The sequence below is a fragment of the Petromyzon marinus genome, chromosome 61 (assembly GCF_048934315.1).
Source record: "Petromyzon marinus isolate PM22_M1 ecotype Great Lakes invasive population chromosome 61, UKy_Petmar_22M1.pri1.0, whole genome shotgun sequence".
Lineage (NCBI taxonomy): Eukaryota > Metazoa > Chordata > Hyperoartia > Petromyzontiformes > Petromyzontidae > Petromyzon > Petromyzon marinus.
The window spans coordinates 6,890,276-6,917,580 of NC_133727.1; the positions used below are offsets into that span (position 1 = coordinate 6,890,276).

Here is a 27,305-nt window from a genome sequence, read left to right on the forward strand (position 1 = left end):
TTCCCGCACACGGTCAGCAACACACGAGTGACGATTATCCGAACTGGTCCTGGGCCTCCCCTAGGTCGACTCAGCCTCAAATTGAGTAGCCGATGCGGCGTCTAATCATCGCCGCTACTTAAAAAATGTTTTTGTTAAATTGTCTTTGCATTTTATTTTAGTGATACGTTTGAAATAAATTCGGTTTACTCGGGGAGACAAAGACAGCCGGGCGTGGTGCTGGCCGCCCACCCCTTCCGTGTGCCGTTCCGGCATTCAAGAGGCGCTGCTCGCTGAACAGCACTTGCCCCAAAAGTCCGCCACAGACTTACATTACAACAACACCACCACCGGTGGGGGTCTTTTGTCTTTGGTGGCTGTCAGTTGTGAAAACAGCGACCTCTGTATCCCGGTGGGGGGGGGTTGTAACAGACAGAAGGAACTAAAGAGACATTGCAACGTCACGCGATTTCCCGACAGCCCCCGCGCGCCTCACTTTTAAAATCGCCGAGTTCGTTACCCCGCCAACATCGCAGCAGCAGCAGCAGCGGTGGCGCTGTTACAACTACAACCTCAGGGTTACAACTACAACCTCAGGGTTACAACTACAACAAGCGGCGCTGTTACGGACTACAAACCTCAGGGTCACAACTACAGCAAGCGGCGTTACAACTTCTTCCTTAGCCGTCAACATTCTCGAGCAGCCAACTGAAGGTTCGTGCCCGCGTCGCCGACTTGAACACGGCCCACGACTTCCCGCCACTCGCAGTACACACACACGGCACACACGCACGGTGAAGATTCACAAGCAACACACTCGCAACACGCGGGGGGGTTGGTTGTTGTTGCCGCAAGGTTGTGTTGTTGTTTCCACACGCACCGTTTTGCTACGGACGTTATTCACGCAAATCGCCGAACTCGCCACGTTTGTAGCCTGTAGCAGTACTCGTGTGGGCAAGCGGTGTTAGCGAGCAGCGACACATGAAGGGGCTTGCCACGGCAGACGAAGGGGGGTGGGTGACCGACCAGGCCACCAGGCACGGCCGCCTTTGTATCCCCAGTGGCGATGTTTACACGGCGTCGTAACCGGGTTCCTTCATTTGGTGCAGGGAACGAACCGCGGGAGCTGCGGGTTCGTAAGCGCAGCGCGCTCGCCATTCGGACGCGGCGTTCACACATTACACACACAGTATTCACACAGTATTCACACTTCACACATTACACACAGTATTCACACAGTATTCACACTTCACACATTACACACACAGTATTCACACAGTATTCACACTTCACACATTACACACACAGTATTCATACACTACACACACAGTATTCAAACTTCACACACCACACACAGTATTCACACATTACACACACTACACACGCAGTATTCACACAGTATTCACACTTCACACACCACACACAGTATTCACAAACTACACACAGTATTCACACAGTATTCACACTACACACAGTATTCACACATTACACACAGTATTCACACTTCACACACTACACACACAGTAGTCACACACTACTACACACAGTATTCACACATTACACACAGTATTCACACATTACACACACAGTATTCACACTTCACACACCACACACAGTATCCACACATTACACACACACAGTATTCACACTACACACAGTATTCACACACTACACACAGTATTCACACATTACACACGCAGTAGTCATACACTACACACACAGTATTCACACATTACACACACAGTATTCACGCAGTATTCACACTTCACACATTACACACACAGCAGTCATACACTACACACACAGTATTCACACTTCACACACCACACACAGTATTCACACATTACACACACTACACACGCAGTATTCACACACTACACACAGTATTCACACACTACTACACACAGTATTCACACTTGACACACTATACATACACACAGTAGTCACACACTACACACAGTATTCACACACTACACACACAGTATTCACACACTACACACACTACACACACAGTATTCACACACTACGCACGCAGTATTCACACATTACACACAGTATTCACACATTACACACACAGCAGTCATACACTACACACACAGTATTCACACTTCACACACCACACACAGTATTCACACATTACACACACTACACACGCAGTATTCACACACTACACACAGTATTCACACACTACTACACACAGTATTCACACTTGACACACTACACATACACACAGTAGTCACACACTACACACAATATTCACACACTACACACACAGTATTCACACACTACACACACAGTATTCACACACTACACACACAGTATTCACACACTACACACAGTATTCACACACTACACACACAGTATTCACACACTACGCACGCAGTATTCACACATTACACACACACACAGTAGTCACACACTATACACACAGTAGTCACACACTACACACACAGTAGTCACACACTACACACAGTATTCACACACTACACACAGTAGTCACACACTACACACACAGTAGTCACACATTACACACAGTATTCACACACTACACACAGTATTCACACACTACACACAGTATTCACACATTACACACACAGTATTCACAGACTACATACACAGTATTCACACATTTTTGATTTAAAGCTTTCGTGACTGCAGTGATTCATATTCTTGGTTCTTTCGGTAAAGTCACGTTGAAGGGAAATAATAAAATATATTTAAAACAATAAAATTCTCACGACGTTTCGACATGTATCACAAACGGTCATCATCAGGTGTGAAAATCTAACGGCAAGAAACATTTGAAATAAGTGGCGGTATTTATTTATTTTTAAACGGTGTTTGTATTTGTTTTTAAGAAACGTTAGCACTACGGATAGCGATTTGACATTTTGTTTAGGACGAGTCCATCTATGTTCGGAAAAGAGGAGGGGGGAGACGAAAAATTAATGTATGCTGTCTGAAAGCCACCGTAAAACGTGAACAATCAATTAAGACCCGAAATGGTTTATCAAATCCTTCCAATGATTGCTAAGCCAGAATCCATCTTCTCAGTTGAAATTGTCTCTGTGCTTGTATATGTGATTAGCCTCATGAACGAATCTCATGGTTGCCAGATGGCTTACAAAGAACCTCTGTCTTGGAGAAGTCAATGTCATGTGAGCCTACTGAATTATAACAATGATCTGCCACGGCCGAGGTGTTGGTCCTACCGTGTTTAAGGTCTGCTTTGTGTTCACGGATGCGGTCCGAGACATGGCGTTTGGTTTCTCCAATGTAACTACTACCACAGAGGCAACTTAGTTTGTAGACACCAGGGTACTGTATGTCCGGAATCACATCTTTTACAGACGGAACCAGATCACGGATTTTATGTAATGTGTTGAAACGAACCTGGATCTTGTGTTTATTCAAGATTTTGGAGATCTTTTTTGTGATCCCCGCAATGTAAGGTAAAGTGATGGTTTTGAAAGGTTCCTCAAGAGGGTCCTTCTTCGTGGTTTGATAGCTTTGCAGATTGTATAGTCGGAGTAACCATTAGCCTTAAGAGCTTGGTGTACGTGCTTGAGTTCACTGCCTACGTGTTCCTGGTCGGATATGCATTGGGCTCTATGGTGCAGAGTCTTGATGAGGGAGTTCTTCTGGGGTGGATGGTGGTAGGAATCCGGTTTTAAGTAAGCATCCGGTATGGGTAGCTTTCCTGTAGACAGAGTGGCTCATTGAACCATCAGGTCTCCTTTTAATTAGGACATCCAAAAAGGGTAGCTTGCCATCTTTTTCGACCTCCATGGTGAATCTGATGGCTGGGTGTATGGAATTGATGTGGTCGAGGAATTGGTCTCATGGTGGCTTTCAGACAGCATACATTAATTTTTAGTCTCCCCCCCTCCTCTTTTCCGAACATAGATGGACTCGTCCTTCTAAACAAACTGTCAAATCGCTATCCGTGGTGCCAACGTTTTAAAAAAAATATATACAAAGGTTTAAAATTAATAAATACAAACCGCCACTTCTTTCAAATGCTTCTTGCCGTTGTTTTTTTCACACCTGATGATGACTGTTTGTGTTACAGTCGAAACGTCGTGAGAATTTAATTGTTTTGTATATATTTTATTGTTTCCCTTCAACGTGACTACCGAAAAAACCAAGAATATAGTATTCACACAATTACACACACACACAGTATTCACACAATTACACACACACACAGTATTCACACAATGACACACAGTATTCACACAATGACACACAGTATTCACACAATGACACACACACACAGTATTCGCACAATTACACGACACGCACAGCGTTCGCGCGATACACACGCACAGCGTTCGCGCGATACACACGCAGTATTCCACAAGGAAACACCGCCAATACGCGCGTGTGCCCTGTGCCAGGAGGACGCCTCGAGTCGCCGTCACAATGTCGAAGTCTCTGGGACGTCGCAACTCCACGCTGCCACAGAGGGTGAAGGCAGACGGCAGCCTCAAGAGCCTGGCCACTCCGCAGAGGTGAGGCACCACCCCCCTCCACCTCATGACTCCAGCCGTGATGCCCCTGCCACCTCCAATGCCTGGCCTACAGCTTTTCTTCTTTCTCCACCCCCAATGCCTGGCTCACAGCTTTTCTCCTTTCTCCACCTCCAGTGCCTGTGTTGTGAGAGGCTCGTCGTATGAAATGTATTTTACTGTGTTATGTTTTCTCTGCGTTGTCGGCCTGTGGAAGTCTTCCTTGGTTCTGCTGGTTCAGCAGGCGTGTACGATGATGTGCACGATGCTACATGCGATTGTCTCTGTGGGTCTGGTGTTTGTGTTGGCAGTGTGCGCAAGAGTCGCCAAATGCCTCTTGGGAACTCGGCCGCTTCGAACCAAAAAATCAGCTTCTTTGGGAACAGGTAATGCGACACGATATGACACCAAGACAATAAGATGACACCGTGACATGACATGGCACGAGAAGACAACGTGACATGACACAATCGCACGACATTACAAGAGATGAAACGATGACACAACATGGCACGTGATTACATATTGACTTGGTGCACGTATGCATGTTGAACTTCTTTCGCACCGTACGTAGCCAATCGTGCTAATCGGAGATTACGTGTTCAATTCTGTGACGCTGTTGCATGATGTGACGCGCGATGGCATGTGGCATGAGATTATGTGATGAGCAGATTTTTTCTTCCAAATTGTGATCTCTGCCCTGGATGAACTGAGTTTTCCAAGAGCAGTATCCGGAGTGAACTGCACGAGTACACAACGGTTTAATTTGGGCGTAGGATGTAGAGCTACCCGACACATTCGCTCATTATTGCACACACATGTAGAGCTACCCGACACATTCGCTCATTATTGCACACACCCACTTATCTCAAACGCCAGGTTGTGAGCTGATGCGGGCAGCCAGTGGCTTACTTGCGGTGTCATTTCTAAATCGGCGTTTTACCTTGCAGCAGGTCCTTGCTTAACGCGGGGGTTGCATTCCTGAAAATTTCTGCATAAAGCGAAGTATCATTCAGCGGGAGTAATTATGGTAAAGGTGGGCGTGCCGTTGCAGGCCGCAATTTGATTATCATTTTTATATGTACGTATATATGTTAAACTTATTTCGCACCATATGTAGCCAAACCGTGCTAATCGGGTGCTGGGCAAGGACAACAAACTGAACACAAAAAGCAGTTCTAAATAAATTAGTTCACAATCTAGATTTCAAAGTACAGTAACACCTTGGATTGCGAGTAACTTGATCTGCGAGTGTTTTGCAGGACGAGCAAAAAATTTAAATAAATATTAATTTGATAAACGAGCGCGGTCTTGCAGTACGAGTAGTACGTATACGCTTTGTACTGCCGAGCGTCACGTGATCACAACTTTAATTTTCGATTTAAAGCTTTCGTGACTGCAGGGATTCATCTTCTTGGTTCTTTCGGTAAAGTCACGTGACTTTACCGAAAGAACCAAGAAGGTGATCACAACTGACAAACGAGTGCTTTGGATTACAAACACGTTTCCGGAACGAATTATGCTCGCAATCCAAGGTTTTATATATATAGCTCCAGTGGCTTCCTAATATCGGAAGGAAGAGTTTTCCAGCCATCCGCAGAAGTGCATATGAGAGCACTCTATACAATGACCATCTTTCTTCGATGGTTAGCCAAAAGCCGCTGTTAAGATAACCGGCGTTTGCGTAAATGGTTTATTCTCCTTGACGAGAGGTGGCATCAAGCGGCGTTGATATGGCCAGTCTACTCGTGTGTACGCGTGAGTTTGCGTGCCCATGTCTTTCTTTTTTTTCCCATTTGTCGCTCTCTCTCCTGTTGTTCCTGCACTTGTCGTTTCTCTCTCTCTCTGTGCATGTCCCTTCAATTCCTGTTTGATTAAATTTTGATATTTGGCTATGTATTGAATGATATAAAAGCGTCACGTGATTTCAACATTGACCGACACGTAAGATGATATGTACATGAAGAGTCATAGCGTAACCTACGATATTAACATGATATGACGCCTCAAGATAGCATGAGCTGTTACAACATTCCACCATAGCACGAGGTGGCATGTGTTTTGTATGCCCATGCCTGTCTTTTTTCCTCTTTGTCTCTCTCTCCCCTTGTTCCTGCGTTTCTCTTACCTCTCTCCATGCTTGTTCCTTCAATTCTCATGTGTTCCTGTGTCTCCCACGTGTCTCCCTCGATGTCGCTGTCCGTCCCTGCGTCTCCGAGTTTCCTGTCTGTTCCTCCGTGCGACTTTCGTGTCTCGCGTCTCAACTTGTTTCGCCGCAATCCCCGATGCGCGTCCTTGCATCTCTCCCCACGCCCCCCTCCTCCTTGTGCGTTTCTCCTCCCCTTGCCTTCCCACACATCTCAGTGTGACCCGCCACTCGAGTCAATATGGAGCAGCTGGGGGATCTGAGAAGGTCAAGGACACACGCCCGCTCCATGACAAGGGCTTCCAGCAGAGGACGGTGAAGAGTCTGTGCGAGGTGAGGGTTGGGAGAGGGGGGAGGGAACGGAGAGATTGAGGAGGAGGAGGAGGAGATGTGGCAGAGAGGCAGACTGTTAAAGACGGAGAGACTGGGGAAGGGAAACGTGGAGGAGAATGAGAAAGGGCAGAGGGATTGAGGTAGGGAGAGGCCCTGAGAGAGCAAGGGAGGATTTGTAACGCGACAAACACATTCAGGTACTATTTTATTTTTGGAACGGAAACGGGCATCAACCGCAGGCCTGTGTGAATCCCCTTCGACCCCTGTCTGGCAGCCTCCTGCTCGATGTGCCACATTACCTATTTTGAGCTCCCCAGCATGCACCGAGCCCGTTTCGCAACATGACCAACTCCCACAAAGCACTGCACAACGTGATGTAGCTGTAGTACCAGAGCGATGGCATTGGCCGCAGTGTGAATGGCCACTGTTTGGAGGGCAGAGAGGGCTGTGGCCCAGTTGTGGGTCCGTGGTAGGGCCACACTGATGCCTATGTGACCAACTGCAATGCAGTAACAGCGTGTGGAAGGCTGTGGTGTCCCCCATGTCCAATTAGGGACCCTTATCTCAACCAGGGTATTAACTTTGACAAGGTAATCCACGTGTGCCGGTCGTACCGTAGTATTGTCACTAGAGGGCACTATAATGCTGCTTCTAAATGCAGATTCTTAGAATTCAGGATTATTTTTCTCATCAATAAAGCATGAATGTCAGTCTAGGTATGTATCGACTGAGATTGTAAAAAAAAAATTCCTTGCCACATGAACTAAAAGTGTGTGCCCGCGCGTGTGTACTTGTGCCCGCGTGTGTGTACGTGTGCTTAGTTCTTGAGCGAGCATGATTGCCCTCTGGTCGTGAGCCCCCGTGAGCTGCAGGCTCCGTCCACGAAGCTCTACTTGCGCATCTTTGAGTTCATGTGCAGGTTCCTGGACCCCGACTACAGCCTCCCCAGCAGTAAGGTCGACGAGGAGGTGCCTCGTCTCTTCAAAGAATTCGGGTGAGGGGGAAGGCACACGCGTGTGTGTGTGTGCGTGCGTGCACGTCTATGCCTGTTTGCCAGCGCACGTTCCTCTGCATGCCATGTGTGTGTGCATGTGTCTTTGTCCCACCGTATACAACGGTTGACGCACTGCGCTGCAAACTCGGCGTCTCGAGTTCGATTCCCGCTCACGGCCAACGCCAGTGACGATTATCTGAATCGGTTCTGGGCCTCCCCTAGGTCGACTCGGCCTTAAATGAGTACCTGGTGCGGTGTGTAATCACCGCCACTGGAGATACAAAGGCGGTTCGACGTGGTACTGGCCACCCACCCCTTCGCGTGCCGTGCCGGCCTTCATTGATGGTCCCTAACAGCACTTGCCCCACAAGTCTGTTAAGGATATCCAGGGGATCCTTATCTTTAGTGCTGTGTTGTGTGAAAACAGGGGCCTCTGCCTCAGGGATAGACAGGAGTGACTCGTTTGAAGTAAATTTTGCTTGATTAGGTGAAAACTGATCAAAACGAGTCTCATTTGCAATTGCAAAAGCAAAATTGTAAAAGGAAACCAAATACTTTGTTCTGTGTCTGCAGGTACCCATTCACGCTGTCTAAAAGCGCCATGTACACAGTGGGGGCACCACACACGTGGCCTCACATCCTCGGTGCCACCCTGTGGCTCATGGAGCACATCAAGGTGTGCACGCACGCTATATACACACACACACACGCTATATACACACGCTATATACACACACACACACTATACACACACACACACGCTATATACACCCACACACGCTATATACACACACACACGCGCTATACACACACACACGCTATACACACACACACGCTATACACACACGCTATACACACACGATATATACACACACACGCTATACACACACGCTATATACACACACACACGATATATACGCACACACACTATACACACACACTATACACACGATATACACCCACACACACTATACACACACGCTATATACACCCACACACACTATAAACACACACGCTATACACACACACACTATACACCCACACACACGCGCTATACACACACGCTATATACACACGCGCTATACACACACGCTATATATACACACACACACGCGCTATACACCCACGCGCGCTATACACCCACGCACACGCGCTATACACCCACGCACACGCGCTATACACCCACACACACGCGCTATACACCCACGCACACGCGCTATACACACACGCTATATATACACCCACACGCACGCGCTATACACCCACGCACGCTATACACCCACACACGCGCGCTATACACCAACGCACGCTATACACCCACACACGCACGCTATACACGCACGCTATACACCCACGCACGCTATACACCCACGCACGCGCGCTATACACCAACGCACGCTATACACCCACACACGCACGCTATACACGCACGCTATACACCCACGCACGCGCGCTATACACCCACGCACGCTATACACCCACGCACACGCGCTATACACCCACGCACACGTGCTATACACCCACACACACGCGCTATACACCCACGCACGCTATACACGCACGCGCTATACACCCACGCACGCTATACACCCACACACGCGCGCTATACACGCACGCTATACACCCACGCACGCTATACACCCACACACACGCGCTATACACCCGCACTCTATACACCCACACACGCTATACACACACCCACACACACACTATAGATACACACACGCACACGTGTGCGCGTGTGACCCTGGGGATCAAATCCACGTTTCAGCCGTTCACTGCTTTAACCAGGGTGTCACGTGTTGCAATTTGGAAGGTTTCAATCTGGTGACCAATGACTTGCACAAGAAAACCATACTGTTAAGTTGTATTTCACTTAGTTTAGTACCTTTTTGTGTTTATTTTGTTGTCCTTCCCCCGTACCTCCGATGAGCAATTTTCTGCGTGCAGTGTGAAAGAAGTTCAACAGACATATATATAAAGCACTAGAAACGAACTTAAAAATGTCACGTGACATTTGCCGGGCGGTGGTGGCGGCGCACGCCTGGAATCCAGCACTGTGGGAGGCGGTGAGGATTGGTGGATCCCGCAGGCGTCGAGGTGTCATACCCTGGATTGCCAGGCGGAAGGCAATAAAGCAAAAATGTGGGCTCCACCTGTTTCTTCTATAAGGGGGACCCCCCCCCCCCCACCCCGCACTTGTGGGTTTTCTCCACGTACTCCATTTTCTTCTTCCCACGTGTAATTGGCCAATACCATCTGCATATATAGAGGACCGCAGAGCTTGCGCAGATCTTGGTGCGATGTGTAAACGTCATCGCAAGGGAGACAAAGGCGGCCAGGCGTGGTGCTGGCCACGTATCCACCACGTGTGCCGTGTTGGCCGTCGTAGACGCGCGCCGGCGGCACTTGCCCCAACGGTCCGTTAAGGCTATACGGGGGGGGGGGGGGTCTTTGTGTGGCTGTATGTAGGGGTGTGTGCACGCTTAATGTTTCCTTTGACCTGCAGATGACGATGGCAGTGTCGCAGTCGATATCTCTGTTTCCGCCCATTTTAATTGCGAATGAAGAAGAGAAGATCGCTTACATGGAGAGGAAGGTAAGCGGGCACCCTCGCTTTCGACGGCACGCGAGGACTGCATCCGTACGTCTCGCTCTTGCCTCCGGGTTTTTTGTCAGTCTCCCCGCGGACAACGACAACAAATGAACGCTGGTCGTATTACCCTCCCGTGTCTCCATCGAGAGAAGCGACGGAGCATCGATTGCTCCATTTCACCGTGAAGCGGTGCCATTTTAGCGTCTTTAACATGGTCATAATTCGGGGCTCTTTTCCTGCCCGGGTTTGTGGGGGGAGATTATATATATATATATTTTTAAAAGCAGGGTTGGGCTTTAAAAGAATCGGAATCTTTATAATGGAGGAAATCGATGAACTAGAAAGCTCTTCTTCCCGCAGATGTCCAGTTGGGGCAAGTCGGATAGTTACAACGAACAAGATGGAAACACGATAGGTGCGCGAAATCATGAATTTATATATCTGTTTATTTTACCAGGTAAAGACCGCTGAACTATTAGCTGCTTTATCAGAAGTGACTTGGCCACAAATGATGGCTCAACGAAGTGGCTTATCACGTGAAAATATATAGCAGCCAAAATATTTAATTAATCAAAAGATGAGTGCACCCGGTCATCGAAGAATGTGGTTAATGGAACAAAACCTGTAACGTATAGGTCAATTGGGCAAATGTGTCTTCCTAAACCAGTGGTTTCCTATCATATATTCAAGTGGGAGAGTTCCCTAGACAGGCTTGAGACTTTTTAGCAGTTTGCTGCTGCATATTCTGGTGTTACGGGCAAGGGTCATCGTGTACAGCAGCATTGTTGAAACTCATTGTGTGCATGCCGTCTTTGGGCAGAAATGTTCTTTGATTTTCTGTCGTGATGAAACGGGGCCTAGTCCGTGACTGAAGAGCACGCCTTCTTGTTGGGGACATCCCAGACTCGTGGGGACACGGGGCGATTTACCAACACGACTTGGGTGTCGTTAAGAGTTGGTTCGATGAGCAGCTTCTTCATCCATGACGGAGATTGCCATTGTCATCCCAGCTCAGAGGAGTTCCATCGTAAAAGCAACCGTTAAATCGGATAAACCCCTGGTAACATACATGCATATTCACCCAACGTTTCAATGCAGGATCTTCCCGAAAGTCTTGATTCGGTGAAGCTTTCCGGCGATAAGACGTAACGTTTGAATTTGTGGTGATGTCAGAATTACTGAAAAATGTATTTGCCCTGAACGTCATTAACCCAAACACGTAGGCTTTCGCGACCAATATTATCCATAATAGAGGTTTTTTTTTGTGTTAGATCGCGTAAATGTAAATGTGTCGTTAAGACGCCACCACCCGACAAAGCTAATTAGTAAGGTTTGTCACGTGAACCAAACATGCCAATTCGTTACAGGTTCCCAGCACAGGAGGATTTCTCCACAACTCTGCCTGTCGCCTGATGAGACTGGTTGTACCTACCGGCAAAACGACGTGCTCGAATTGTAAATGTCGTAGATTTACTCTCCAAAACGCACCGCTGTGCTGTACTAGTAACGGATTGGCACGTTTTGTTTACATTTACAAGCCTTGCGAATTGGCCGTGTCGGGCGGTGACGCGTTTAACGACGCATTTGTATTCACGCGCTCCAACCCAAAATAAAACATCTGTGGTCATTAAATAATAAAAATGAAGAATGTCGCCTCTGCGTGTCCCGCCTCTGCCAGATCCACTTCGATAACACGTGCAGCGCCTACAACAAGTTCATGGAGGGGAACGACGACTTTACTGACGAGGACCGCAAGATCAACAACAACCTCAGTGAGTGACGGCACTCGATTTCGATCTGGATTGATGACAAAATAATATTTCATTATTATTCTTGGTAATAAAATAATAATAAAAAATGCTTTTATTATTTTATTGTTTCCCTTCTACGTGACTTTACCGAAAGAACCAAGAATATGAATCCCTGCAGTCACGAAGCTTTAAATCGAAATTTATTTTATTATTTTTTAAAATTGTATTTCAAACGCGAGCTCGGTACAGAGCACGAACCGCGGCGTGAGGAGGTGGGCACTGGAACTCCACAGGCAGAGGTCCCAAACTCTATGCTGCTGGGTTTAGAGGAGGGGGAAAATGTAACTAAAACTGAACTAAACTGTTTTTACTTTACCAGGTAAGGCCCACTGAGCTATAAAGCCCTCTTTCAGAAGCGACCTGGCCACAAATGATAGCCCAACGGGAAGTGGCTTACGTGGAAATTTATAGAGGGGGAGGACCCGGCGAAAAATCCACGCGACTACGGGGAAAGAGACGTATACAGGCGTCAGGATCCCGATCGAACCCACGGCCTCCTGTATTCAGGCGAGGTAGTTAACATCGCGCCATTGTAGCGCCTCGGTGTGGACCGCGAGTCGGAGCATGTACTTTTATATGGGGAGGGGAATATAAGCGAGGAAGAACTAAAGTGAGGGTGGTTGATCTGGATTTTAATAAAAAAAATAGTTTATTCCAGCCCAAATCTACAATTAAACTTTGTCGTCTGTAAAGCTGGAGGTGGAGAGGCAGTGGCCGGTGTGGGCGGGGAGGCTCGGTGAGCTCAGGAGGATCACGGCGACGGTTTGGGGTGATGCGCAGACTCCTCCAGAGTGACCTGGGTTCATGATGGCCATGTCAATGGGACTGAGTGACGCTTCACATCTGAGCTGCATTAGAAAGATGAGTCTTAAGCTTCTTAGGTCCTGGGTGGAGCCTGGCATCTTCACGGGCTTCTCTTTCGCCTCTGAAATGTCTGTGTGGTGCCTTCTATGGACGTTGTTTTTGTCTGGCCTCTGTACAATGTCTGTAGGGGTTTTTTTTCCGAATCGGTCTATTTTCACAATGTCTGCCTATATGATTCCTATTTTAGCTAAGAAACAAACTCCCCCCTCTGAACAATAAGTAAAATGTTACGTAGTCAATTGGCCCATCAGCCTTCTGGACCAGTGTTATCCAGCAGTATTTGTGTAAGCAAGCAATATTAATGTGGAGAGAAGGATGGCGCGTTTTTCTCATTTATACTCAAGCCCATAGTGGTCCACAGCGCGGGATGTGTGTGTGTGTACATGATTTCTCTTCGCCTGGTCATTGATAAGAGCTCTGCGCCCCCTGAACGTTATCTTAATAGCTGTGATCGACTGCTTTCTGTTGCCGGCCGGTGGTTGACGATGACGTGTGCTGCCTTTGCCACAAAAAGTATTTCGCGTGAATTCGCTCGGCTCGGCTCGGCGAAGCGCCCAGCCGACGTCGTTAATTTGCGCCGGTGTCTCGGACGGAATGCAGAGGAGCTGTACAAGGTCGACGAGGATCAGCAGAAGGCTTTGGAAGCCGAAAATGAGCGTCTGGAAGCGGAGCTCCAGTACCTCCTCATGGAGAAGGAGAGAGCCCCGGTTTGTGCCCTCGCGAGCCACCCCTTGATCCCGTGCGCACCCGTCCGATTCCACGGCGCCGTCCAGGATTGAGTCCACTGACATGTGGGGGGTCCCGTGAGAGCTGGGAGGGTGTGGCGACAGGACAACGCCTTTATTGCTTGTGCACATTTTCGGCAAAAAAAACACAAACGCTCAATGCAACTGGTATCGGGACAAACATCCCTAACACTGATAATGTCCTGGGGTTGGGGGGGAGGTGGTGGTGGTGGGGGATGTATATCAAAAGTATATTTGAAAAAAGATTCCAGCTATTTACTCAATTGGGATTACATATAGCAGCATCGGCACCCGACTTGGACAAGACCTTCTTGATGAAGAGCCTTGAAAAAACTAAACTATGGTGCTGGTAATCCGGGTTGGTGGAGCACAGATGTCCTCGTGGGCTGCGAGTCCCCGAGCGTGTCTGAACTGTGATGTTTCTGGTGTTGATGGGGAAAGATGATGACGACGATGACAATGTTTGTGGTAGTGGTGGATGATGATCCTCGTGGTATTGGGGAACGGTACTGTAGTGCTTAGCGTGCTGCGCTATGAACCTAGCGACCCGAGGCTCGATTCCTGCTCACAGTTGACACCAATGACAATTATTTGAACCGGTCCTGGGACTCCCCTAAGTCGACTCGGCCTCAAATGAGTACCAAGTGCGGTGAGTAAACATTGCCACTAGGGAGACAGAGGCGGCCGGGCGTGTTGTTGGCCACCCACCTCCTCGTGTGTCATGTCGGCCTTCATAGGTGCTTGCTAACAGCACTTGCCCCGCCAGTCTGTTCCACCACAAAGATTCCCCAGGCTTCTGCGGCCGTCTGGAACGCTCTTCCTTCCGATTATTAGGAAGCCACTGTAGCTATGCACTTTTAAATCTAGATTTAAAACTAATTTCTACTTTAGTGTTTAGTCTTTTTGTCCTTCCCCCAGCACCTCCGATTTGGCACGGTTAGCTACGTACGGTGTGAAAGAAGTTCAACATACATGCGTGTTTATCTCCCCAGGATCGCCTTCAAGCTCTCAAGCTGGAGAAGTCGAAGCTGCTGCGTGTGGTGCTGCAGACCCAAAGCTACGTGTCGGACATGCAGGCTCACTGCCAGGTGCTAGACCAGAAGATTGCTCGGAGCAACCAGGAGATGGAAGACACCGGTAAATACCCCACGCCCGCGAGCACCTGGGTTTACACCCCTCGGCGATCGTTCTCTTGTCAGGGCCAGGTCGGCACTCGAGCGATTAACCCCGAAGCGCCGATGAGGCCTTGCTTGCGGCTTGGGTGTTCCACGTTTCGGGCTCGTAATGGCCATCAACCCCAACAGGACAGCAGCAGACTGATGCGCACATCTTCGTGAAAAGAAAATCACAGACGCAAGCTAAAGTAGTGCAATTGTGGCCATGCAACCCAAACTAAGGACCATGTAATAAACCACTGCAGTCTGTGCTCCTTCAATGGAGGAATAGCAAACGTACATGAACTGTCTGCTGAAGCCCTCTTCTGGCTATCAGACCTCAACATCGACGTTTAGCTCCTCAACATATTGACGTACGCACAGGGGCGGAGCCACAAGGGAGGCTGGGGGGGGGGGGGGCTCGGCCCCCCCTGAAATTTTGGGGAAAGTCGGTAATCGGGATAACCGGATATCCGGCTGCTGCAAAATGCTGCAGGTTGCCACCTTGTGCTGCCACCTTGTGCTGCCCTGCAGGCTGCCACCTTGTGCTGCCCTGCAGGCTGCCACCTCGTGCTGCCCTGCAGGCTGCCACCTCGTGCTGCCCTGCAGGCTGCCACCTCGTGCTGCCCTGCAGGCTGCCACCTTGTGTGCTGCCCTGCAGGCTGCCACCTTGTGCTGCCCTGCAGGCTGCCACCTTGTGCTGCCACCTTGTGTGCTGCCCTGCAGGCTGCTTGAGCGGCTGCCTTTCGAACTTATCGAACTTATTAGCCACATCAGCGGCTCCGACCTCCTTAATAAACTCCGCGTTCAAATCCAATAATTTGTTTTATACATTTGTGGCGCTCATTGGAAAACATAAACACTGGATATCTCAGAATATTGAAGTCGGCCCCCCCAAAGTCAAAATCCTGGCTCTGTCCCTGCATACTCAAGAAGAGAGTGGCCATGTCAGGCTAATGAGCCACACCTCTTGGGATCTAGGTTTGAGCCACGATGCTGCTTATGGGTTTTTTTTTCGAGGACAAGTGGCTCCCAAGCGAGCTAGACCTGCGGACCACTGCCCACCATGCACCATGGATTGCGCACTCATACTCGCAGTCCCTTCGGATTACACCCGTTGGGTTGCACTTCCTCATCGAGGAGGCTGCTCTTCTTCTCCTCCTTCTTTACTACAGTTACATGCTCATTTCTCACATTAACGTCATGCTAATCCCGCACATTAACATAGCCACTTCCGTGCCCTCGTTTAGGAGACTGCTCTCCTATCTTACAGTTACATGCTCATTTCTCACATTAACATCACTAGCCCCGGCCACTTGCTGCCTCAGCAGCAGACCACGCTTTCCCACCTGACGACGGACTCTTCTGTTGCGCCCGAAACGTCGCGATTTATTTTATTTTATACCTACGTGACTTTACCGGAAGAACCAAAGAGTGTCATGTGAACCTTATGGCGGTTCCCCGGGGTGCCATAGTACCCCGGCTCTCGCATAAAGTCCGTGACGCAGTCACCTTTAGTCTGTTGATGGTCGGCGATTCGGCAATCGACTCGTCTGGACGAGCTGTACACTACGATGCACCCACTACCACGGCGCGTACGAGCGTTGAGGGTTTCGGCGCAATCATCGTCCTCGCCGCGTTTCGACATCGCGGCGTAACGCCGATTTCGGATTGATCGGTACCCCGGTCGCGGACTTAAGTAGACCCCTGGGAAAAAAATAGTGTCCCAGAAATAACATACAGTGGTACCTCGGTTTATGTCGTTAATTCGTGCCAGAAGGGTAGGACTTGTACCGAAAATGACGTGTACCAAACTAATTTTTGCCATAAGAAATAAAGGGAATGGAAATAACCCGTTCCAGAGTATGAGAAATTATATTTTATATGGCATATTATACATGAATGGAGTTGTATAAAATAATTTAGACACTACTTATTACTAAAATGCATACATAAATTAAAATGAATGCTAAAACAAATTGAAATAAAAATAAAATTTAACATCACTTTACCTTGCTGAGAGGAGTTGATAGCCTACGAGGATGGTGGTGAGGAGGAGGAGGAGATGTTATTTTTTGGAAGGAGAGTCCCCTTCCATTAACTTCAGGAAGCTGAAATTCTGGAGGTTTTTTTCTCTTTCTCTTTTCTGTCTTTTTTTTTTTCTTGACTTGGACCTGGTTGAGGCTCACCAGGTTTGAGTTTTACCAAAAACCAGTCCATTGAAGTTTGTTTTTGCCTTCTTCTAAGAATGTTCCTGAAGTGCGACATTGTCTGGTCATTCCACACAAATACTGTTCCGGCTTGTTAGAGCCGTAAACAGTAGTGTTGTGTACCCGGTGACTCATCCCGACCCATACAAGTTCTAGCAAGCGCGTCGCATCCCAAGCGAGACGTCGTATCACAAGACATTTTTTTCTCGTCAAAACACGACGTGTACCAAATTCGACGTATTCCAAAGCGGTCGTATACCGAGGTACCACTGTATTTAATGGCCTCGGCCATTTTGTATTTGGTACCCCGGGGTACCACCATGAATATAATATCTTCCTAAATTAAAACAACGCTCAAAGAAGTGTGAAATACGTGGTCAAAAGCTACAAAAGTAAATGGTTAGCTTTTGCAACTCGCGTTCGTGAGGTGGTTGATGCTGCTCCGGTTTTTTTGTGGCAAAGCGAATCGTAGCATCTGCTACGATTCCGTGGACCACTTCCCCACGGCCGCACTAACATGTTGGGGATCACTGTTTTCTAGGAGTTCATAATGGCTCTCTGCTGAGCCAAATCAGCCACTCAAGTCCTTGGCTTGAGCACTGGGGCTGTGTCTCAGGCTCCATTTTAAGTGGCTGAATATCATTAAAGCGGCTCTGTGTTTGTGGCTCGGCATCTTCGGAGCGTTGTGATGTTGCTCAAGGTGGCGATGTTACTGATGGTGCCGAAGGCAACGGTGGTGGGGTTGTTGTTGCAATGCTAACGTTGATAGACCGACCTGTGCCGTCGGTGACGTCATTGAGTACGGCGCGCGTACGTTTGTTTGGCAGCGTCGGAGCTTTTGTCCACGAGGAAGGAGACCGAGAGGCTGGAGGAAATCTACGCCCGACAAGAGATGACTCCCGCCGACGTGCAGAGGCTGCGGTATGCACCACGAACACGTCCGCAACCGCAGCCCCTCCCATACTGACTGCAACTAGAACCATGCAGTCTCCGCCACTCCTGCAGCCACATCTGGGTGACTGGGGCAGGACCTCTGATTTGCACGGTTGGCTACTTAGGGGCCATCCATTTAGTACGTACGCGTGGAGGGGGGAGGGGGGGGTTAACACAAATGCGTGCGATTGCGTATGGGGGGGGGTCTACTGACAATGTACGCATAGGAAACGGGGGGGGGGGGGGTGGTGAAGCCTCTAATAATTTGCCTACATTGGCCTTCAAATGAGTTAGTCCGGCGGTGGACTATCCGTTTGCTTAAACACGTTAAATATTATTAATCCTTGATCGTTTCTGCGTGGATTAAATATCGGCCGTTCTATAGGAATCGGCGTGGGGGGTGCGTCAAGCATACGTACAGGGAGGGGGGGAGGGGTCAAGTTTTGACAGATTTTTGCATATGTACTCAATGGATGGCCCCTTGCAGTACGAAGGAAGTGCTGCATTCATACAGGACTAATTGAACCTTCGTGAGACTGGTGTCCTCTCAGCTCAATCTAACATCAGTCCACTAACCTCTGCTGATTTGGATCTGCATTCATGGCAATGACCCCAACCCCTCTGTTCTTTTCTGCTTTATTTACGATGGATGTTCGTGTTTATTAAAGAGAAGGCTTTTACCCACATGCCAAATCTCATTCTCACATTTAACTTGGTGTTGTTACCAGGTGCCTTTCCCTTCACCTTCCCCCCACACACGCACGTCGTTGTTATGCTACGGAGAGACTATAATGGGAGGCGACGAGAGCACGGACGGCGTGCTTTTTCATCGGTCTAAAGATCAAACCATTGCCGCATCGTTGACTCGCTAGAGCTGAGAGCCACTAATTCTACTCGTGCACAAAATGATGGCACTTTGTTCCGGAGCTGAATGCCATTTGTCAAGGTTTGCTAGCCACCTAAGAGAGAGGGGGGCTTACGCTGACGGCAGGCGTGGCGACGGCGGTAGCCGGCATCGTGTGTGGGGCGACCTCGACGTCCTCCGTCCGTCCGGCTGCTAAGGCCGCAGGTCTGTGCGTCTGCAGGTGCGAGGAGAAAGAACTGCAGGCCATGCAGCGGACGATGGCGAAGGAATGTGAACACTCTGACAAGCAGTGCTGGGACATGGAGATGAGCCTCCACCGGATGCGGGAACGGGTACGAGGCGAGGAGACCCCTGTTTCAGCGACGACATCTTGAGATATACGGATTTTAAGGAGCGATTCGGCATGCATCGAGAGTAGGAGTTGGGTTTGTTGTGTGGGGAGTGGTAGTGCAGCGCTGTGCTACGAACCCAGCGACCCCGAGTTCGGTTCCCGGTTACGGCCAACACCAGCGACTAGTATCTGAACTGGTCTTTGGCCTCCCATAGGCCTTCGTAGGTGACTACTCGCTAACGGCACTTGCCCCAACAGTCTGTTAAGGCTCTAGGGTGTGTCTTTGTGCCCATACAGGTTGGGCAGCAGCACCTTATCTATCAGGATGTTGCTCGCAAACTGCAGCTCATGCCGGCCACAGCAGAGAACGCGGGCGGGAAGGACTTGGACTTCAGTCTTCACTTCCACGAGCAGCCCGGGCAGGCCCAGCAGCATTTCCTCCAAGTCGTGAAGGTAAGAGGGGAGAGAGTGGAAGGAGTGGAGATAGAGGCAGGAGGAGAGAAGGTATGAGAGGAGAGAGAGAGTGGATGCTGTGAAGATCGAGCAAGTGGAAGGATAGAAAGGAAGTGTGTGTGTGTTTGCTAACAGCATTTTCCCCAACAGTCTGTTAAGGCTATACGGGGGATATTTGTCTCTGTGCGTATGTGTGTGTGTACACGCCTATGTGTGCGTTTGTGCATGTATGCGCACAGGTGCAAAATCGTTAGCACTCTGCTCTCAAAAGTCGACAACCTGAGTTCGATTTCAAACCATGGCCATAGTGGTGAGTGCTATCTGAACCTCCCCTAGGTCGACTCGGCCTTAAATAGGTTCCTGGTGCAGTGTCAACATTAGCTCTGGAAATACAGTAAAACCTTGGATTGCGAGCATAATTCGTTCCGGAAACGTGTTTGTAATCCAAAGCACTCGTATATCAAAGCACTCGTATATCAGTTGTGATCACGTGACGCTCGGCAGTACAAAGCGTATACGTACTACTCGTATTGCAAGACCCTCGCTCGTTTATCAAATTAATATTTATTTAAAATTTTTGCTCGTCTTGTAAAACACTCGCAGACCAAGTTACTCGCAATACCAGGTTTTACTCTATAAAGGTGGCCAGGCGTGATGCTGATAACACCACCGCCCCCTGGTGCGCCGTGCTGGCCTTACTGCGAATAGCACTTGCGGCAAGTGTTGAAGACTGCACGGGGAATCGGTGCCGTGCTTTATAGACCGCACCTTTGTGCCACGGAGGGCACGTCGTTCGTGAGGTGGTTTTACGTTATTTCATCCAAGTATTGGTTGCTGTTGGTAACATGCCCGTGGTGTTTGTCATCTCCCTTTGTCCGTTATCCCTTCCCTCGATCTCTCCCTTAGCCCATGATTACATCGCTCATCGGGAAAATTAAGAATCAAATCCAAACCTCGCAAAGCCAAATCGTGATGAAGAATATGGCTCTTGAGCAGGTAAGAGGGGCACGAACATGGCGGATAAATACCTTCGGTGGAGCCCTGTTTCGGAACTCGCGTGCTGAAACAAGATCCGTTCTCAGGACCCTTGGGCAAAAATCACGTGTTTGTAGAAAGTTGATTGATATTTGGCAAAGGGGCTCTTTCTGCCACTGAAAATGTTGGCAATCGGCTTTTATGCAATAATAGGCATCGCTTGATCCTATCATTTCTTATTATCCCCTTTGTTTTAGGAGGATGAGGGAGAGCGTTTGCCCTTACGGCGGCAGGGTGTTTCGCCTGGCATGTAGGCGCGCGGTCTGTCCCAGCGGGTCTAGGTGCAGACCACCCGCGTGTCTTCCTGCCCCCACGTGTCTGGCACTGCTGCGGGATCGGTAGAAAGACGAGGCTGTGGATCCGCGGGCCCAGATTTGTGGCCTGTGCCTCTCAACCTCAGTCCACCCGGCCTCTGTAGCGGCCTCCCCCTTGGCACGGGCCGGGCGGAGTCCCGGCAGGAGGGCGGCAGAGTGAGCGTGCGGGTGGGAATGATCGCCCCACGAGCTTCCGCAGCTGACAGGGTCCCAACTGACCGGTGGAGGGAGTTTGGGCATGGCCCAGCGGCCGATGCGGATGGCGATGATGACAAAGAGAAGGCTGACAGGATGGAGCGAGGAGAGGGTTAAATGCAGGCTTAAGTAGTTGCACTGCTTCAGGCGGAGGGTTGGACACTCCGTGCGGTATAACACTCGCCCTAGGTTGTGTGCAGCTGATCGGCAGACTTTCTGGGAAGTGAGGAGGAGGCAGAGTTTCATACTCTCTCACGGACATGAGTAGTTGGGGGCGTCCTACCAAAAGTCTCTGCACAGACTCTTGGTCATACAGAGAATGTACCTAATCAGTACTGACTGTGGCTACTACCACAGCCTACAGAAATCCATCATACTGCAACATTCATATTTTATCTTTTCTGTAACTTAAAGCTTTTCTAAAAAAAAAAAAGTAACAGCTCATTTGCGAAACTAGCAGTCTTCCCCGTGGGTCTCTTGTGCAGTAAGGGAAGTGAAGAATGAGGCTCGTGGTGCGTGGGAGAGGGAAGCTGAAGGAGCTGTCGCCCACAGGTGCTGTCGCTCATCTCCGACCGGGAGAAAGACATCAAGAAGTTGGAGTTTCAGCTGCGCGTCCTGGAGGACAACCTCTCGCTGGAGACTGAGGTGCGACGGTGGTGCCGTGGGCTCACGAGTCGGCGCTCCGGTGCTTTGACGCCGAGTGTTTTCGAATATTTTGCTCGTTAGTTGTTGTTTTTTTCCTCCCCGCCAATATGCATTTAGTTGAATTTGCTTTGCCTTCCAGCTTTCCGATGTATATATTTTTTTTCAGCTGCTAAAACTTTAAGTTTTCTTATTTTCGCTTTTGCTGAGCAGAGATTTTACAAACGTCACCGATGTCCTGATCGTGTCCGTCTCGCACTGCGCTGTTCATCTGTGGCGGATGAGCCAGCGTCCACGCTCGCGCAAGTGGGTGTGCGTGCACGCACATGAACGTCATAGTAGCAAGCGGCATGAGGGAAACAAAGGCAGCCAAGAGTGGCGACCGTCACTGTTCTGGCCTCTAAAAATACCAACCCCTAGAGTTGACTGAGCCTGCGTTTGTATCTTTGTGCGTGTGCGTCTCGGACACAAACGGGTGACCACGTCACCGCCACTTCGTGTCGAATGGCGGTTGTTGTCTTTGCGTGTGCGTGGAGCGAAAAGCGTAGCGGTTGGCGCACTATGCTCCGAACCTGGCGACCCGAGTTCAATTCTTGCCCGCAGTAAACACCGGTTACTATTATCTGAACCGGTCCTGGGCCTTCCCTAGATCGACTCGGCACCGGGGAGACAAAGGTTGCCAGGCGTGTGGTGTTGGCTGCCACCCACCCCCTCGTGTACCACGCCGGCCTTCAAAGATGCCCGCGAAACAGCACTTGCCCTAAAAATCCGTTCAAGGCTATGCACGGGTGGGTGGGGGCGGGCGATCTTTGTCTTTGTGTGCGATTGCAGGCGTTTGAACGCGAGGAGCGACGCCACCGACAGGAGATCGAGGATCTCGCCCAGTCCCACTCGGATATCCAGAAACACGTGGACGACGGGGTCCAGGAGGCAATGGACGAGTGCAAGAAGCTGGAGGCTATGTGAGGACACGCGGGCAGAGCCGATGGGCAGCACCGGTTCTAGCCCTCGCTGAGGTGGCACAGCACTGAGTGGGCTAGAGCAAGGACACGTGTGTGTGTGTGTGTGGTGCGTGTGATTGTGCACGCTCCGTGTGTGTGTGTGGAGCGGTAGGGCAGTGGTTAGCGCACTACGCTACGAACCAGATGACCAACAATTCGATTCACGCTCGCAACGAATTGAACCGGTCCTGGGCATCCCCCAAGGTTTTCCTCAGCTTTAAATGAGTACCCTGGTGCAATGTGTAAACACGACTACTGGGGAGACGAAGGTGGCCGGGCATGGGCGCTGGCCACCCACCCCCTCGTGTACCGTGCGAGCCTTAATAGGTGCTCGCTAAGAGTGTTTTTTTTTAAGGCTATACGGAGGATCCTCGTGTCTTTGCGTGCGTGCGCAGTGGAAAGGAGAATATGAAGCAGATGGAGATCCAGCGGCATGCGAGCCACGTGCTCCTGGGAGACGCGACGCTCGCCATCTACAAGCACTTCACCTTCTTCGAGGTGCGGCCACCACAGCACCTCGTGCCGCCCTGCGGGCCCGGTCTTGTCGTCCAGTCCCTGGTGTTTGTAATTTTTTTTTTGTTTTGTGCCGATTTTTGTTTGGTCGTTTTTTGTCCTGCTGTTGCGTTGAGCTTTGATTTGCCTTCCTCCACACTCCTTGGTTCTTTCGGTAAAGTCACGTAGGTATAAAATAAATCGCGACGTTTCGGGGGCGCAACACAAGCGCCCGTCATCAGGTGGGAAAGCGTGGTCTGCTGCTGAGGCAGACTGTTTTAAAACAGTCTGCTGCTGAAAAAAGTCTGCTGCTGAGACACTGTTTTTAAACAGTCTGCCTCAGCAGCAGACCACGCTTTCCCACCTTGATGACGGACGCTGGTGTTGCGCCCGAAACTTCGCGATTTATTTTATACCTACGTGACTTTTTCCGAAAGAACCAAAGAGTGTGGATTCCTGCAGTCACGAAAGCTTCAAATCAAGATTGCCTTCCTCAAGTTTAGCTGAGATCTGTAGGCCACATTTTCCACGGTGGCGAGATGTTTTATATTGAAAACTCATTTGTATGAAACTGCTTTTTTGGGTTTAGTTTGTTGTCCTTCCCCCACACCTCCCGATCAGCACGGTTGGCTACGTAGGTGCGGAATAATTTCAACGTACATACATATGTGTTAACTCCCTCGCCTTGTAATGGAGGAGGTTATGGGCTCGATCCCGACCCTGACGCCTGTTTATTTTGAGCCTGCATGTCTCTCTCCCCGTGGTCGCGTGGATCTTACCTCCGGGTCCTCTGGTTTTTCCCTCCACATTTTTAAAAACATGCGTTTCCAGTATTTGCCTGCTATAAATTCCCACATGATGGGCCATTTCGTTGAAGCTATCATTTGTGGCCAGGTCGCTTCTGAGCAATAGCTATAGAGCTCAGTGGGCCTTACCTGGTAAAATAAAAAGTTTAGTTTGATGGAACATGTATGCATATACAGTGTGTGTCTTGAAAAATAGGTCACATTGTTTTAAAAATGTCTGATCGTGCAAGTTAACCTTTAATGACCTTCCTTTATTCACAAAGTCAAAGTGTAAGTCAAGAGGCTTTCATGGCCACCAGTATTAATGCCACCAAGTGTCTTCCCCACGACTCTAGCACACCTGGCACCCAACCTGCAAAGCGTGGTCACGCTGATACGCCCTCAAAGGTTATCCCCGACAGCCTTCCACTGCGCTAGCTTGTCGCCTCCGACATCCAACATCCGAGTGCCATTTGCTCCCTCTTGACAACCTGTCCTCCATCGTGCACACACGCGCCCCACCCATCGCGGCCTCGTCTCGCACAGGACAATCACGGTCGGTGGCTATACAATTACAGAAACTATTTTTTCTTCAGCTCAGGAGGTATGATGATGGTTATGTGCCACTCTCTTTTGAAGCAAGGAAATGATGAATGACAACGATAAATCAACACCTAACTGCAGTTTTGAACTTGAAATATTCCCGGTCTGGAGTCACAGTTTAAAAAGACAAATATCCCTGTATAGCCCGAACAGAATGTTGGGGCCAGCACTCCTAGTGAGCACTAAGGAAGGGCTGGCATGGCACACGAAGGGTTGGTGGCCAGCACCAAGCCCGGCTGCCTTTGTCTCCCTCGTGGTGTACGTATGTTGAACTACTTTCGCATCGTACGTAGCCAACCGTGCTATTCTGAGGCCTGGGAATGGTGATGTTTACACATCGAGGCTGTCGATCTCAGGGATGCCCAGGACTGGTTCAGGTAATCGTCACTGATGTTGGCCATGAACTAGAATAGGACTTGGGTAGCGGGGTTCATAGCGCAGCGTGCTAACCGCTACACTGACACTTTCCACACTCTCTACACAGTGCCGCACACTCATTACACATACACAGAACGGTTCCGTCATTGTCCTAAAGCTTTGGAAAATGTTGCAATTGAGTTAATCTGGCGTGACGGAGCCCTTTCAGGAGCGGGTCGGGCAGGCAGGAACGCAATTGTGGTGGAATGCACTTGCATTGTGTACAAATTGCACAATTATGCCCACCCCCCACTTATGTCCCACTCCCTGACCCTTACCGACCGTGGTCTCGAATCAAACATAACACAATGACTCCATCAGTCTCGAGGTCTGCTGCCTATCCATTAAAACCCGGGTCACCCTGTCTCACTCTCCACGTGGTTGCAGAACTTGATGGAAGACTTCAAGCAGCGCGTGCAGGCGGAATACGAAACGGAATGCGCCGCCCACCCGCTCGCCAAGGTCCTTCGACTCACCCCGGCGGAGCAAGAGATGATGGCCATTATGAGCATGCAGGCTGGCGGGCTGCAGGATGGGGAGGGGCAGCAGGAGGAGGGCACTGCCTACGATGGGAACAGAGAGTGAGGTGGGATGGGAGTGGTAATACAAGCATTGGCATGGCGGCAATGCAGATGTGTGTGTGTGTGTGCTTTGACCTTTGTTTAATTGTCTCTTTCATTGTCTCAAAACGGTCTCCTCTTGTAAACCTTGTTCTTGCTGTTGTTCTCAATGTGCCTTGCAATCTCTGCCTCATCTGTTACAAGTGTATTTTAAGCATTTCTTCTAACAGTTGACCCAATTGCAAGTGCAGATTGTCTTGTTTAAAACGTTGTAATGTGGCAATTGAAACCACTTTTTTCTGAAATCCTGCAATGATCCTCCTGGACATCTGAAAAAGAGCTTGATAGCTCATCGCATTCCTCCAGTAAAAAAAAACACACATTCCTGCGGAGGGAGCTGGCAGGAACGTTGGGTTGCTCGGTCAATGGCCAGGGTCAACGGCGGCACCACGTGGTGTATTCAGCACAATATGCCCGACTGTGAGGGCGGGCACAAGCTGGCGTGAGTAGGTTAAACGTTGAGTTTTATAAGGGCACCACGGGGTGACCAGCCCCTCCCAGCCCCACTCCTCCCACCCCCCACCCAGCCCCACCCCTCACCCTCCCCACCCAGCCCCTCCCCACCGTCCCCTCCACCCAGCCCCACCCCTCCCATTTTTGTATGCACGACGGACAGACGGACACAATAATCCCCTGTGGGCTGGTGTAACCAGGAGGTTCCTACCAGTATTATTCTGGTTCTGAATGCACGGGCACTGCATTTCACACTTCAACCTGTTTTCCCATTGCCATGGTGCCATTTGTGATGACGGCATATCCTGTATAAATGTACATGCTTAGAAAGTTGTCCATTCCGGTTGTGGAAAACTTTTTGAAACTTTGCAATGGTGGCTTTTTGTAGCCTTTTCATACGTTTAAGAGTTAAGCAGAGCAAAAATTCTAAAGTTGTGTTGCTTTTTTCTGTCTCTCTCTCTCTGTGCTTCTGAATTTCACATCGGGCCGTAATGATGAGTTGGACGAACTTAAAACACGCACGCGCCCGAGCGTGCCACTCGTCAACTCGCGCGTGTGGTTTTTCTCGGCGATGATAGTTGATTTCCAAGCACCTCGAAATCGTCCAACCCTCGCTGCTTCCACAAACTAGCACACGCGCTTCCATTGCCCGTCTTATCTTGTTACGGATGAAAATGGAGTAGAGTGATACATTAACTGGTGTATAATTTTAAAGTATTGAACATTCATAAAGGTAATAAATTTTGATTTAAAGCTTTCGTGACTGCAGTGGTTCATATTATTGGTTCTTTCGGTAAAGTCGCGTAGAAGGGAAACAAGAAA

At 49.4% G+C, this 27,305-nt stretch overlaps 1 protein-coding gene across 1 annotated transcript; it reads left to right on the top strand.

The window, feature by feature from the left end:
- NDC80 (NDC80 kinetochore complex component) lies at positions 1–27,241 on the top strand. The gene is made up of 18 exons (XM_032976925.2): positions 1–693; positions 4,380–4,493; positions 4,802–4,876; positions 6,855–6,969; positions 7,791–7,963; positions 8,537–8,639; positions 10,473–10,562; positions 12,238–12,331; positions 13,835–13,941; positions 14,973–15,117; positions 18,172–18,265; positions 19,363–19,474; positions 19,771–19,926; positions 20,833–20,922; positions 22,023–22,115; positions 22,944–23,074; positions 23,509–23,611; positions 25,798–27,241. Exons 2-18 carry the CDS (start codon positions 4,405–4,407, stop codon positions 25,993–25,995), a joined length of 1,968 nt encoding a protein of 655 aa, XP_032832816.2. The 5' UTR covers positions 1–693; positions 4,380–4,404; the 3' UTR covers positions 25,996–27,241.
- Positions 27,242–27,305: the final 64 nt, after the last annotated feature.